A 15,630-nucleotide genomic window follows, 5' to 3' on the forward strand; every position below is an offset into this window, starting at 1 on the left:
GCAAAGGCGGGAGGAAAAGCAAGAGCAGGAGGAAAAGCAAGAGCAGGAGGAAAAGCAAGAACAGGAGCAAGAGCAGGAGGAAAAGCAAGAACAGGAGCAAGAGCAGGAGGAAAAGCAAGAACAGGAGCAAGAGCGGGAGGAAAAGCAAGAACAGGAGCAAAGGCGGGAGGAAAAGCAAGAACAGGAGCAAGAGCAGGAGGAAAAGCAAGAACAGCAGCAAGAGCGGGAGGAAAAGCAAGAACGGGAGCAAGAGCAGGAGGGAAAGCAAAAACTGGAGCAAGAGCGGGAGGAAAAGCAAGAACAGGAGCAAGGGCGGGAGGAAAAGCAAGAACGGGAGCAAGAGCAGGAGGGAAAGCAAGAACGGGAGCAAGAGCAGGAGGGAAAGCAAAAACTGGAGCAAGAGCAGGAGGAAAAGCAAGAAGGAAAGCAGCCGGCAGCTGCACATACACACACACACACACACACTCTCTCTCTCACACACACACACACACACACACACGGTCTCTCGTTCGGTCCCTCCCTCCCTCCCTCCCTCGGTCCCGGTCCCTCCCTCCTTCCCTTCATCCCGCCTCCTCCAGCGGCTGGGCTGGCGCGGCTCCTGGGAAAGTCCCTGAGTGAGTGCGGACTGAGCGGGCGGGTGGGCGGGTGGGCCGGGGCCGCCGAGCCGAGCCGAGCCTTTGCCGTTCGTGTCCGTGTGTCCCCGCCTCTGGCCGCGTGTCCCTGTCCCTGTCCGGCCGTCCTTGGCATGAGCCCGGCCGCCCGGTGAGGAGGAGCCCGGCCGTCCGGCCGTCCGTCCGTCCGTCCGTCCGTGCGGAGAGGAGGGCCGGAGGGAGCCCCGCCCGCCTGCCCAGCGCCTGTAAGTTGCCTTTGCCCCGCGCCCCGACCTGTTGCGGGCCAGCAGGAGGAGGAGGAGGAGGAGGAAGAGCAGCAGCAGCCCGTGCGGGCCCGAGGAGGAAGCGGGGACGGGGAGGGGAAGCCACGAGAAAACAGATAAAGCAGCAGCCCAGACCACGCTGCTGCCTTTCCCCCCCCCATCGAGGCTCCAAAGCGAGACCTTCCTCTCTTTAGTCACCATAATAATAGTGATGATGGCATTTATTAAGCGCTTACTAGGTGCAAAGCACTGTTCTAAGCGCTGGGGAGGTTACAATAATAATAATAATGATGGCATTTATTTCTGTCTCCCCCTTCCAGACTGTGAGCCCACTGTTGGGTAGGGACTGTCTCTCTATGTTGCCAACTTGTACTTCCCAAGCGCCTAGTACAGTGCTCTGCGCACAGTAAGCGCTCAATAAGTACGATTGATTGATTGACTGTCTCTATATGTTGCCAACTTGTACTTCCCAAGCGCCTAGTACAGTGCTCTGCGCACAGTAAGCGCTCAATAAGTACGATTGATGGATTGACTGTCTCTATATGTTGCCAACTTGTACTTCCCAAGCGCTTAGTACAGTGCTCTGCACGCAGTAAGCGCTCAATAAGTACGATTGATGGATTGACTGTCTCTATATGTTGCCAGCTTGTACTTCCCAAGCGCTTAGTACAGTGCTCTGCACACAGTAAGCGCTCAATAAATACGATTGATTTATTAAGCGCTTACTATGTGCCAAGCGCTGGGGAGGTAATGATATTAATAATGGCATTTAGTTAGTTAATAATGGCATGTATTAAGCGCTTACTATGTGCAAAGCACTGTTCTAAGCGCTGGGGAGGTTACGAGGTGATCAGATTGTCTCACGGGGGACTCACAGTCTCAATCCCCATTTTACAGATGAGGTAACTGAGGCACAGAGAAGTTAAGTGACTTTCCCAAAGTCACCCAGCTGACAACTGGTGGAGCTGGAAATTGAACCCATAACCTCTGACTCCAAAGTCCAGGCTCTTTCCGTTGAGCCACGCTGCTTCTCCATTTGTTAAGCACTTACTATGTGCCAAGCACTGTTCTAAGCGCTGGGGAGGATACAAGGTAATTAGGTTGTCCCAGCACCGGCGGCTCACAATCTTCATCCTTATTTTACAGATGAGGTAATTGAGGCACAGGGAAGCCAAGTGACTTGCCCGATGTCACACGGCTGACAGTCGGCGGAGTCGAGATTTGAACCCATGACCTCTGACTCCAAAGCCCGGGCTCTTTCCTCTTTCCATTGAGCCATGCTGCTTCTCCAGTGGTGTGGCTGAGCCTGGAACCCAGGTCTCTCCCCTTCCCACTTCAAAATTATTTCTTCTCCAACCCAGAACTTCCCCTCTGCTCGTTTGCTCTATTTCTCAAAAGTCTTTAAATTAAAGATCATCTACCAGAAGCAGCAGTGTGTAGTGGGCAGAGTGTGGGCCTGGGCGTCAGAAGGACAGGGGTTCTCATCCGGGCTCTGCCACTGGTCTATTGTGTGACCTTGGATGAGTCATTTCACTTCCCTGGGCCTCAGTGGCCTCATCTGTACAGTGGGGATTGAGACTGGGAGCCCCTTGGGGGACAGGGACTGTGCTGTCCATCCCGATTAGCTTGTATAAGTAATGGTGATCAGGTTGTCGCACAGGGGGCTCACAGTCTTCATCCCCATTTTACAGATGAGGTAACTGAGGCCCAGAGAAGTGAAGTGACTTGCCCGAAGTCACACAGCTGACAAGGGGCGGAGCCGGGATTTGAACCCATGACCTCTGACTCCAAAGCCCGGGCTCTTCCCACTGAGCCATGCTGCTTCTCAGTGGCATTTGCTGAACACATATTGGGTCTTCTAGACTGTGAGCCCGCTGTTAGGTAGGGACCGTTTCTATATGTTGCCAACTTGTACTTCCCAAGCGCTTAGTACAGTGCTCTGCACACAGTAAGCGCTCAGTAAATACGATTGAATGAATGACTACTGGGTGCCAAGCAGACCTTCCTGTCTCTAATGGCATTTGCTAAACACATACGGGGTGCCAGGCAGACCTTCCTCTCTCTAATGGCATTTAGAGAAGCAGCGTGGCACAGTGGAAAGAGCCCAGGCTTTGGAGTCGGAGGTCGTGAGTTCAAATTCCAGTTCTGCCAGTTGCCAGCTGTGTGACTTTGGGCAAGTCACTTAACTTATGTGGGCCTCAGTTCCCTCCTCTGTAAAATGGGGATTAAGACTGTGAGCCCCCTGTGGGACAACCTGATCCCCCTGTAACCTCCCCAGTGCTTAGAACAGTGATTTGCGCATAGTAAGCACATTATAAATGCCATTTTATTATCATTATTATTAAACACATACTGGGTGCCGGGCACTGTGCTGAGCGCTGGGGTTCATGCAGGCTCATCAGGTTGCACACCGGCCACCTCTCACGTGGGGCTCCCAGTCTTAATCCCCGTCTGTTCATTCATTCAGTCGTATTTATTGAGCGCTTACTGTGTGCAGAACACTCTACTAAGTGCTTGGGAAGGACAAGCTTAATAAATGCCATCATTATTATTATTACAAGTTGGCAACAGATAGAGACAGTCCCTACCCAACAACGGGTTCGCAGTCTGGAAGGGGGAGCCTGTGTTTGTGCAGTTGAGGCCGAGTGAAGTGACTTGACCAAGGGCACACAGCAAATGTGTGGTGGAGTCGGGATTAGAACCCGGGTCCTCTGCTCCGCGGGCCAGTGCTCTATGCACTGTCATGCCGCTTCTCAATTCAGAGCCCCCGCTGCTGTTGATTCTAGCCCCAGAGAGGGCTCCCGAATGCGTTGATATTTAATCCCACCACCCCTTGCCTCAATTTCCTCCCTCAGCCACCATCCTTCTGCCTGGCGGGTTTACCTGTTTGTTCTATCCCCGATGTAGTCCTTTCCTGGGCAGGAGAAGGTTCCTGCTACTCATCACCCCAGATGTTTTCCCCCACTAGGATGTCAGGGGAAGGGACTGTACTGCTTTCTCTTAAAATTTAGCTTCCTCCCTTGCATATAGTTGGGATTATAATCCATCAGTTGGGTATTTGAGTGTTCACTGTGTACAGAGCACTATACTAAGCAAGCGCCTGGTACAGTGCCCACAGTTGTAGACGCGGACCCTGGAATGGGAGTTGGAGTAAGTGATTGGGGATGAGGAGGGTTTGGATCACAGAAATTGTCAACAGGTAATTTGGAATTAGTTTTCCCCAGAGGAGGGATAATCAACATCCTGTTCTTCCCTCTCCCCCACCCCCTGGACGAAATGGTGAAATTAATGAGTACATCAGGTAATGACTTCTTATCAAAGTACTGGAGAAACGATTAGCGGTCCTACGGTGTGCATTGGACTGTGGAGTATGATTGTGGTGCCAATAGTTGAAAACATCCAATTTCTCCTTTGCCTGAACTGAGACCTGTCAGATTTTTAAAACCCTGAAAAATGGGAAGGGAGTGTATTGAGTCAGTAGAGAGAAACGCACACCAGTCGAGCTGAGTCACCTATGACGGGCAGTCTTTTGAAGTTAATAGTTGTTAATAACAGTCTTCTTCCCTTGCCTTGTTCCTCGGTGAGATTAAGTATGTATGTGCAATTTTCTGACCACTTATTTGCATAGAAATGTTAATTCACAGGGTAAAAATGCTTGAAGCAAGGTGAGTCATTTTACGAGGATGAACATTTGCTCAGTGACTGTGTAAATATTAATACATATTTTAGCTGCTTTCTCAATCTGATTTGCATGTTTTCCAAGTTTATAGTTTTGGGAGGTCAACTGGCCCTGTCAGAATTCAAACTCAAGTTGCTCACAAAGCCATGAGGTGATTTATTAAAATGGAACATGCCGATTCAAACAGCCGAGGAGGGATGGGGAAGGGGGAAGGGGAAAAGGGAAGGAGAAGAAAGGGACCGGTCTGTGCCGGAAGATGGACCTTCCTGTGATAAATTTGGTAAATCCAGTAAAATAGGCCTGGGATAGGGTTAAATCGGCATGTGCTTTAAAACCTGACAGTTTATGAGGTCTTCTGGAGAGAATATTGCCTTCAATAAAAGTATGTCTATCCTGCCACCTGAAATATAAAATCCAGGGAGCAAAACTACTGTTTTTTTAATCAACCAGTAGTATTTATTGAGTAGTTGGTGCGTGGAGAGCACTGTACTAAGTGTTTGGGAGAGTGCAAGAGTAATAATAATTGTGGCATTTGTTAAGCGCTTACTCTGTCCCAGGAGTACAGTACAGCAGAGTTAATGGGCACAGTCCCTACCCACAATGAGCTTGCAGTCTAGAGTTTAGTCACTCATGGCCAAACCCTGCTGCTCAAATGCTCCTAGTGAATGACTCAAACCAAATGGAGATTTGGGAAAAAAAAATGGAGTCCAGCATCTTCTCTCTTTCTTTGAGAGATCTGCCAACTATAAAGTCTGGAGTACCTTTTGTGTGGGTGCGGCGAGGATGGAGGGGAAGATGATGGGGTGGGGGGGAAATTTGATCTCACTAGCTTTTAAGAGTCTCTGTAGTAATTAAGTTTTCTTTAAAAGTTGCTTTTTACATAGTACTACTTGAGCCGCCACTGTACTGAAGCTTATGGGAAATACAAAATTGATTTAATGTTTTATCACTTAGTACTACTTGAGCTGCCCCTATACTGAAGCTTTTGGGAAATACAAAGTTTATTTAATGTTTTATCACTTCTGTTGTGTCTCCCTCTTCCCCACTTAAACTTTTCAGTTGTGAGCCCCATGAGGGACAGAGACTGTGTTTAATTTCTGTCTGTGTGTTTTCTCCCAGTGCTTAGTACAGTCTCCTGCACTCAGTAAGTGCTTAGTAAATACTACTATTGCTACAACAGAACCAAGAAGTATCTTGTTCCCTGTCCACAAGGAGCTGTCAATCTAATGGGGGAGAGTAACTGAATGAACATATGCATTTTATCTTTCTGAAATCCCGAGTTCTGTCTTTGGGTGCACTTGTGGTGTCTTGCACTGCTATAAAGCAAATGATTTATGAATTAAAGTGTCAAACATTCCAGAAAGCCCTAGGCCTCCAGCAGGACACAACCTTTGGAAAACTGGGTGAGATGATTAGTTCCATTGTCAGATTCCCATTGGTTATTTGTTCCAGAGTTGCATGGCACCAGGAAGCCCAATTACCTCTTTGCCTTGTGCCAGGCCCAAAGTCACCATGGTGATTTCCACCGAGCTGCTTATGCCGGTACTTCCTAAAGTCATCACCTGTCACCCCCTAGACAGAAGCCTTGACTCCTGTGCTTCTGTGTTTAGCAGTAAATTAGTATTTCTTGAGCTTCCACTTGCTGCAGTGCACTGCATTAATTAAAGCAAGTGGTTACATGACCAATTGGGTTGCATTACTTCGATAGGTTGCCTACCTGTCAGAGGCAAGTCAGACACCTGTTTCAGACCGTGACCATTGATGGTTTCAGGGAAATTCAGGTGAGTGGGCGAGGGGGTCAATCGTGTGTGTCGATAGTATGCGTCTTCCAGTCCAGACACAGACCAGAAGCAAACCGGTCTGAATAATCTGTGGCAGCTCCTTTTTCAAATCATTTTCTCTTCCCCTGCTGTTCCTGTACTTGGTGTCCTGGGGGAAGGGAATACTGTTATCTGTGCTCTTCATCCTGTGAGGTTCCTGAAGCCAGTGCCAAAATGCCCTTTCAAAATGCACATTCTTGAGTACTTTGTTTCCTTTGAAATATCAGAAAGCTTACCTAAGGAAGGTGGGTTCAATTCCCTTTTTGATCTTCCGAGAGCCTGTAAAAGGAAGACTTAAACTCTGCCAATTTTGTTTTAGAAACAAGAGAAGTAAAAGGCAGTACCTGTGCGCAGAGATCATTTAAAAAATTTTTTGCCTCACTGGCCCCAGGCTCACATACAAGAAAAGTTGGATTGAAGATGCGAGCTTCCTCCTGACTGTTTTTGTGGGTGCACGGATCCTTCCTCTTCTCTCGATTTCTCTCTTTTTCTCCCCTCTCCCCACCAGTGGCTCACAAATCAGAAAACAGTGTCCTGCAGGAAGAACTGAAAGTCTTCATCTTGTAGCCTTGTCCATTCCCCAAAACATACCTTGTTTTGTACACAAGTGGCACCTGCGTGGAAAGCTCCCAGAGCTGGAAGATCATTTCTGACTACCGCAAAAGCCAAAAATATGTGTCCCCCAGCCAAGTCTGTTAACCCTGGCAAGATCGCTTGTTGTGGGGGGTGCTCTGGGGGGCCTCGGTAGTGACGTGGTTGCGGGATCTGGTTGGGATCGAGCCAAACGTCTACTTATTTTCATAAAGTTTTGCTCACTGCACAACATCCTTAGCCTGGGAATGCTTTGAATTTTCTTTTTCCCATCTCTTGTTTGTGCAAGGAGACCTAGGCTGGTTAAGGGAAGGAATCCTTAATAGGATTAATTAGTAGGTGTTTGTCCTACAGAGAGTTTTATATCGCATAAGGTATTCTGACTGGGTGCCTCATCCTGGCGTTTTGAAGTGTGTGTGTACAGTGAATCAGCTGGCCTAGGTGTGAGAACAAGACTTTTTTTCCTTCTTTTTGCTGACTTACATTGTCAAAGTACTTTAATATCATGAAACTTGGCGATCAGGTTTTCCAAGACAAACCTGCTCTTGAGCAATGATCTTTAACATCTTGCAGCTCCGGCAACTCACCAGGAGGGGAAAAAAAATGGTCTGGAAGGCCGTGGGTTTCCTTACAGGTGGAGGCCTCCTATCTCTGAATTTATGTATCGGTCACACACACACACACACACAGACACACACACACCCCATTCAGAGCATTAATCAGCTGTGTAAACAGAAGAGGGGAAGCTACAATAAAATTTTATGTTTTGTTTGTCCCTAGAGAGGCTCAGATGCTGTCCTGCTGTCAGGAGCGCTCCCTTAACTCTATTTAATGTTTCTGTACTCTGTAGGAGTGAGAGAAAATGTCAGTCAGCATGCATGAAAATCGCAAGTCCCGGGCCAGCACGGGCTCCATCAACATCTACCTGTTCCACAAATCGTCCTACGCCGACAGCGTCCTCACTCACCTGAACCTGCTGCGCCAGCAGCGCCTATTTACGGACGTCCTGCTCCACGCGGGGAACCGGACCTTCCCCTGCCACCGGGCCGTCCTGGCGGCCTGCAGCCGCTACTTCGAAGCCATGTTCAGCGGCGGCCTCAAAGAGAGCCAGGCCAGCGAAGTGAACTTCCACAACTCCATCCACCCGGAAGTCTTAGAGCTCCTGCTGGACTACGCCTACTCGTCCCGGGTGATCATCAACGAGGAGAACGCCGAGTCGCTCCTGGAAGCCGGGGACATGCTGGAATTCCAGGACATCCGAGATGCCTGCGCGGAATTCCTGGAGAAGAACCTGCACCCCACCAACTGCCTGGGCATGCTGCTGCTGTCGGACGCCCACCAGTGCACCAAGCTGTACGAGCTCTCCTGGCGGATGTGCCTGAGCAACTTCCAGGCCATCAGTAAGAACGAAGACTTTCTCCAGCTGCCCCAGGACATGGTGGTGCAGCTCCTGTCCAGCGAAGAGCTGGAGACGGAGGACGAGAGGCTGGTCTATGAGTCCGCCATCAATTGGATCAGCTACGACCTGAACAAGCGGCACTGCCACCTCCCCGAGCTGCTGCAGACGGTGCGGCTGGCCCTGCTCCCGGCCATCTATCTGATGGAGAACGTGGCCATGGAGGAGCTCGTCACCAAGCAGAGGAAGAGCAAGGAGATCGTGGAGGAAGCGATCCGCTGCAAGTTGAGGATCCTGCAGAACGACGGGGTGGTCACCAGCCTGTGCGCCCGGCCGCGCAAGACCGGCCACGCCCTCTTCCTCCTCGGCGGGCAGACCTTCATGTGCGACAAGCTGTACCTGGTGGACCAGAAGGCCAAGGAGATCATCCCTAAGGCCGACATCCCCAGCCCCCGCAAGGAGTTCAGCGCCTGCGCCATCGGCTGCAAAGTGTACATCACCGGGGGCCGGGGCTCGGAGAACGGGGTCTCCAAAGACGTCTGGGTGTACGACACTCTGCACGAGGAGTGGTCCAAAGCCGCCCCCATGCTTGTGGCCAGATTTGGCCATGGCTCCGCCGAACTCAAGCACTGCCTCTATGTCGTCGGTGGTCACACGGCAGCCACCGGCTGCCTCCCGGCCTCCCCGTCGGTGTCACTGAAGCAAGTGGAGCAGTACGATCCCGGGACCAACAAGTGGACCATGGTGGCCCCGCTCCGGGAAGGGGTGAGCAACGCCGCGGTCGTGAGCGCCAAACTGAAGCTGTTTGCTTTCGGCGGGACCAGCGTCAGCCACGATAAGCTCCCCAAAGTCCAGTGTTACGATCAGTGCGAGAACCGGTGGACCGTCCCGGCTACCTGCCCCCAGCCCTGGCGCTACACGGCCGCCGCCGTGCTGGGGAACCAGATTTTCATCATGGGCGGGGACACGGAATTCTCCGCCTGTTCGGCCTATAAGTTCAACAGCGAGACCTACCAGTGGACTAAGGTGGGAGACGTGACCGCTAAGCGAATGAGCTGCCACGCGGTTGCATCCGGAAACAAACTCTATGTTGTCGGCGGCTATTTCGGCATTCAGAGGTGCAAGACCTTGGACTGCTACGATCCTACGCTAGACGTGTGGAACAGCATAACCACGGTCCCGTACTCCCTCATTCCCACGGCGTTTGTCAGCACCTGGAAACATCTTCCTTCTTAATCCCGAGGTCTGCCAGGCAGATACCGGTTAGCAGGTAAGATGGGAATGGGAGTGACCGTTGGATCAAAGTGGCCTTCTAGGTCATCCTTTGGTGGCTGGTATTTACTGAGCACTTACTGTGTGCAGAGCACTGTACTAAGCGCTTGGGAGGGAACAATACAGCAGAGTTGGTAGATACGTTCCTTGCCCACAAGGAGCTCTCTGGAAGCTTTGCCATTTAACCCGTAGTAATGTCCAGAAAGACGGTGGTGTGAAGCAGGATACACAGGGAGAAAGCCGGCACCTGTGGCACGTGGGTAGTATCGGCTGCAAGATCAATCGCCCATATCTCTTGAGAGCTTAGTGAGCACAGAGCACTGTACTAAGCACTTAGAACAGTGCTTGGCCATGTAGTAAGCGCTTAACAAATACCATCATTATTATTACAGTATCAGAGTTGGTAGACCACGGTCCCTGCCCACAAGGAGCTTATACAGCCCAGAGGGGGAGACAGACACTAATATGAATGAATTATGGAAATGCACATATGTGCTGTGGGGCCCAGGGTGGGATGAATAAGGGGTGCTTCCAAAGCCATTTTGGAGAGGAGATTCGAATGACGCAGCGCTCTGCGCAAAGTAGGTGCTCGATCAATACTGTTGACTGATCGCTGGCCACCGAGACAGAACTCTGACTCGGTATTACCGGTCCAAAGTTTGATGAGGAAAAGGAGTAGTTGCAGACTTAGCTGCACATGCACGGTACTAAACTCTTGGGAAAGTGCACCACAAAGGTGACACAGTTCCTACCCACAGGTAGCTTTCACCCTAAATGGGGGAGACCAGCATGAGAATTATTTTCACCTATAGTAAGCCTGGTCTCAGCTTTCTCAGAAGGCCACACCTGCCCTGTATGCATTTGTATAAGCCGCCCAGGAACACTTAACTATACTTGAGCCTCCCAAAGTTTCCAGAATAACCGCCGCTTTTCAGAATGAATCGGTTAAACCGATCCTATTGTTGCGGCTAACAAAAGTTGTGCTTCTGGGTCGTATATCTGGGCATAAAAGGGTTGTCTTGTGTACTTAAGAGTATATAGTACTGCTTGGCTGGAATAATTAATTGGCTTTCAGTTCAGTGTTCCAAGCCAGGCGAGCTGTGTTTAATAGCTGCTCCGCCGTTGTTCGGCATGCACGAGTTTTTGCCTCGGGAGTCACTTGAGCGCGTGTAACAACTGCAGCAGCACGGAGCACAGAATGTGTTAACTTGCTTGGTGATTCATGGCCTTAATACTAATAAGAAAAGAAAAGGCATTCTACTGTTGAAGCTCCACAATTAAAAAACAAAACCACTACACCTCAATGGTTAAGGAACTTGGCCCCATTCTCACAGTGTCTCGCCCCTATAGCATGTGGCAGCTTCAAAGCAATGTCTATAAATAGTTTGGGCATTTAAGACCCCCTCACTTTTTTTAATGGCATTTTAGAATAGCCCACTGAATAAATGCCTCGCGGGGTTCTTTTTTGTTTGTTTGCAAGAAACATCTATGTCTTAAGACAGTCATTTTACAGAATTCTTAGCCATTATTCTGTAGCCTTGAAGACAAAGCCTCCAGAACCACTTCCGTGGAAAAGCCACCAGGAACTTTTTAAGTTTCTTTGTCCAGATGGCTAGGCCTCAGAGTTACAAACCAAACTGGTTTTTGCAGCTTTGATGGCATCTCGGTAATACTAAATAAACAAATACTCTGAAAATGGTAACTTGACTGGACTCTGCAGACGCAGTTCAACTCTAAAGCAAGTGGTAAAGAACGACTCTGGTGACAGCATCAGTGAGCAGCACCCTACATTGTTCGGAGGAACAATAGCGTCCACCAGTCCCACTGACTAGACTTTATGGCCTCTTCTTCCTGAAAAAGGATAGTTGACTGGGCTTCTGCTGGACGGCCCAACCAAAATGAGATACCTCATGCCACACAGCCAAATAGAATGGCCGACTATTGTCCTTGGAGTGGAGTAATAAAGACTTGGGTGAAAAGGTGCCACTACTTAGAATGGAGCTATTTGGCAAATGAACCATTGTGGTAGGATTTATTGTGGGAGTGCGGGGGCGTGGAGGGAGCGGTTCAGATGACCCTGCTTTCATCGTGAATGGACACATGCCCTACCCGCAACTGCCCTTCCCTCCCCCTTTCTGGACGATACTATTCCAAGAGCGCAGTTCAATATCTGCAAACACTCGAAGTGGACCATATCCTGGGTGTGTGGAACTGATCCCACACTTCCTATTCCTCCTGAACTGAGCAAATAGAGCATTAGGGAGGGACAACTTCCTTTCACACCCTAAGCCTACGTACTGGAGAGAAAAGCACACACTTCTCATCCAAGAGCTTCTGGGCATTGTAGTTGGGTTCCTTGGGACGAAAGGCGGTAGTTGAGCCTGATCAAAGTCAGGTTCTTCAGATTTCTGTCAGAAAAAAAAATGTTGACTTAGACTTTAAAGGTTTGCGGCACCTCAGATAATGTTAAAACATTTAAACCAAACAGGGTGCCCTCCTGAAGGAATAGTACACTCAATTTAGAGTCACCCAAATATTTCCACCTCCCAGTACTCGAGCTGGTAAGTGAATTAAAACAGGTTGGCCAGAGGATTTCCTAGCTGCAACAGGCTTATCCACCAGGGAGCCTTTTACTGTCTCCTGCTGTTCTGTCAGTGGGTGGGATGGACAAAAAGGAAATGACTTCTGATTACCCTCTGTTTGTCTGGGGCAGTGTGGGACCAGCTTGACAGCACTTAGGGAGATTTTTGTCTGCTTTGTTTCTTCCTTTCATCTAAGTTTTTGGTGTTGGCTTGCTTTCTGCTTGACCATACAACCTCTTGAAACTCCATACTATTACAAGAAACATTCTTTTTGGCTTAGTGTTGCTATATACATTACAAGGGGTGGTTGTAGGGGAAGGAGACAGTAGTTTAAAGAATGTCTAAAGCGTTTCAGTCACCATTATGAAACTACGAAAAAGAAGAAATTGGGCTAATGAGAAGTCAAAATTGTAAACCCACAAGATCAAGAAGGATCCTAGGTGCCTGTAAAAATGCTAGCCGAAGCATAGCTTTCCTCTACATTCATTCAGTTGTATTTATTGAGCGCTCACTGTGCAAAGCACTGTATTGAGCACTTAGGAGAGTACAATAAAGCAACAAACAGAAGCATTTCCGTACCCACAACAAGTTCTTCCAGGGTTGTGGCTTTTGGACTACAGGTTTTCTAAACAGGTTTGGGGGAAAATACCCCTCATTGGAGAGAAGAGAGGCTGAGATTTATGAAAATAGCAGACCTGAATTGAGGGAACACACGCCGACCTACTGAGTGCCGTGTACTGTACTGAGCCTTCAACATGCAGCTCTGTGCCCTCAAGGAGCTCACCTTCTTCATGGGGAGACATAGTATTATTTGTAATCAGTGGAAACAAGTGAAATTGAACATTCAGTACTGATGGGCAAGGGGCTAGGACCGGCATAAGTAAATCCATAAAACGCGAGAGGTGGCTGAAGGGTTGATGAGATTTGTAGTCCTGATAATTAGTCAGGAAAGGCTTGTCGGGACGGATGAGCGAACCCAGTGTGGGATTTCCTACTTAAAATCAAACGACAAGTAAACTGGAGTAATTGGCAGTGTCAGCCAATGTGGCTGTCCATTTGGAGGGGTGTCATCTGTGAAAATTACAGCCCTTAACGCAAGCTTCGTGTTTAAAGTCGCCTGTCTGCCAGCCTCACACACTGGTACGGAGGAAGGCAAACATCACCCCTCAAGGACTGACCTCTCTCAAATTCTGAATAATCAGTATCGAGAACAGACCCCAGGCTTGTGTCGTTGAGGCGCAGCACATTATCATGCGAAAAGAAGCGAGACCGATTTCTGCGTTAATGAATAGCAGAGATGTTTTAAATAACGGGATTAATATGGTGAATGAATTTCATTTGGAATTCTCCCTCTTGAGCAGGCTAGAGGATTCTGGTATGGCAGTAGTCTTTCCTTTCTTTCCCTGCCTCCTTCCTCTGCCTTTTTGTAGTGACTCTGTTTAGCTGAGCCACTCTGTTGTTTGTCTGCTCTCATATTAGAGGAAGAATGCTCATCAATGAAGATTTGTACAACAGCGATTTTAAAAACTAGACTGTGTATGAAGTCATTGTAGAAGTGAACTAGGGCTGTAGCAGAGAGAGCATTTTACCTACTTAGGCACCAGCCATCCACCAAACGCCAGGGGCAAGCATTCACGCATCACAGCGTAACCTTCGGTTTCAAAAACGTTGCTTCTGCTTATGATTGACCATTGGTACTTTGCTGTTGAATGAGGCTTAGACAAAGAGGTGACCGACTGTGACTTCCCAAGCTTGGTTAGTGCCTTTTTTTTTTCCCTGAAGTTAACAAAAACCTTATGAGGCATTGTCCCATCCATTTAAGCTCTCTCCCTTCCCCCTTTTTTTTCTCTCTTGTTTTAGCCACTCTATATCTTGATGAAGCAAATGAACTTCAGCTTTGGAGAAGTGGATTTTCACAAAGAAAATACACTTAATAATTCTGGAATGGAACAACATGCTCTGCACCTTGTATATCTTCCAGCCTGGACATGAAGGAATGGGAGAGGGAGTTGGGGGGTGGGGAGGGAAGGGTGGGAGGGGTGTGTCTGTGCGGCAGCACGTGGTTTAAATATGAATGAATGAACCTGTGATCTAGTCGTTGTGCTAGTAATTGTGGATTAACGTCAACGTTAATCAGCCCTGCAGAAGAAGAGAAAAAGGCGGACGTTTTCCTCGCTGCACCGCGCTCGGCTCTCGATTTCCACGGACTTCACCGTCTGCATGTGAAATTTGAAATAGTTGTCACCTTTCCTTTGGAGAAGGTAGCCTGAACAGTCAGCACGAGCCTCCGCGAAGTCGGTCTGTCCTCAGCAGGACGATGCAGCCGGGGGGAACTGCAGATCTCGGCCACAGGAGCCTCATGGCAGACAGGCCCAGGACGGAGCTTCGGCGAGACCTTCCTCGGGCCGCCCTCTCTCCTTCTCTCTCTCTCTCTCCCCAGTGAATGTTTCTGTTGGCCAAGCGGCAGGCCAACCCTCGGAGGAGAATTCCAAGCATTGGGAAAGTGGAGAACTCTTCTCCCCGATCCTTTGTGAATGCTCTTCGTATTTATAAGTGACTTTAAACTCTCCCTTGACTGGTATGTTATTTGTTTGTAGGTTCTAGCTATTTATTGTTCTGTGCTTGCATGCTGAAACAATACCCATAGTTGTCTTCACGTGTAAGGACTCGTGTGACTGGTTGTATGTTTTGCACATTTTGTGGTTTTTACTGTGCTTTTGCAGCGCAAAACGGAGAACTCTTGGAACAACTTTCGGGGTGGCTGGGGGAGGGGTTTGTTTTTGTTTTTTGTCTTTCAGAAATAGCAGGATTACAAGGCAGGACCTTAAAACCACACATATCCTAAAGGAAGGCGGCATGGAGATTGCTTTCTCAGCCTTCCAACCCACTGGGATGTGTATGTGGTGTGCTTTGTACATCTTCCGTCCTGTGTTTCTCCCTTCCCCACCGTCACTCCCCCACATTTCTTCAGTCTGATCACTTCTCCGGCGTGCTATCTTTTTTATTTTCCAATCTGGAAAGGGCCAAATAAGAATTTTTCAATATTTTGTGTACCTTCTGCTTGCCTAGAAATAGATAATTCTGGAATAGTTGCGGTGCACAAAGCACTGATAAAGGCATTGTCCAAAGTCTATTTATTTATTTATTTAATCCTAGGGGAATACTTTGCCATAGCCACATTTCCCGGGAGGACTGAAGCCTCACATTTTCAGACATGGAGAATTAGGGAACAAATGGAAGTGAGGCTTGTGAATGCCACTGTCATTATCCCCAGAGGAACAGCTCAATAATAAAACTGACCCAAAATGACTTTTTGGGGGTTGGGCTCGCTTTGCTCTAAAGGCTAATGAGGCGGTTGAAAGGTGCACATCCGACACCAGGCAATTGGGAGTGGTTTTCTACCTCCATGCTTCAAG

The 15,630-nt window shown here is 48.7% G+C and overlaps 1 protein-coding gene across 3 annotated transcripts; it reads left to right on the forward strand.

Annotated features, from left to right (window-relative positions):
* The first annotated feature begins 536 nt into the window (after window positions 1–536).
* Window positions 537–14,224, forward strand: ENC1 (ectodermal-neural cortex 1). Of its 3 annotated transcripts, none has more exons than XM_038765780.1 (3): window positions 537–614; window positions 7,815–9,630; window positions 14,075–14,224. In XM_038765780.1, exon 2 carries the CDS (start codon window positions 7,827–7,829, stop codon window positions 9,594–9,596), a length of 1,770 nt encoding a protein of 589 aa, XP_038621708.1. In that variant the 5' UTR covers window positions 537–614; window positions 7,815–7,826; the 3' UTR covers window positions 9,597–9,630; window positions 14,075–14,224. The 3 variants fall into 3 exon arrangements, with proteins under 3 accessions (XP_038621708.1, XP_038621707.1, XP_038621709.1); XM_038765779.1 differs by lacking the exon at window positions 537–614 and adding an exon at window positions 778–856; XM_038765781.1 differs by lacking the exon at window positions 537–614 and adding an exon at window positions 6,317–6,334.
* Window positions 14,225–15,630: the final 1,406 nt, after the last annotated feature.

Source organism: Tachyglossus aculeatus, chromosome 23, assembly GCF_015852505.1.
Source record: "Tachyglossus aculeatus isolate mTacAcu1 chromosome 23, mTacAcu1.pri, whole genome shotgun sequence".
NCBI classification, from domain to species: Eukaryota; Metazoa; Chordata; class Mammalia; order Monotremata; family Tachyglossidae; genus Tachyglossus; species Tachyglossus aculeatus.

Bases quoted from the DNA above. Each gene is read 5' to 3' on its own strand.
- ENC1 (XM_038765780.1), top strand. From the start codon at position 7,827: ATGTCAGTCAGCATGCATGAAAATCGCAAGTCCCGGGCCAGCACGGGC.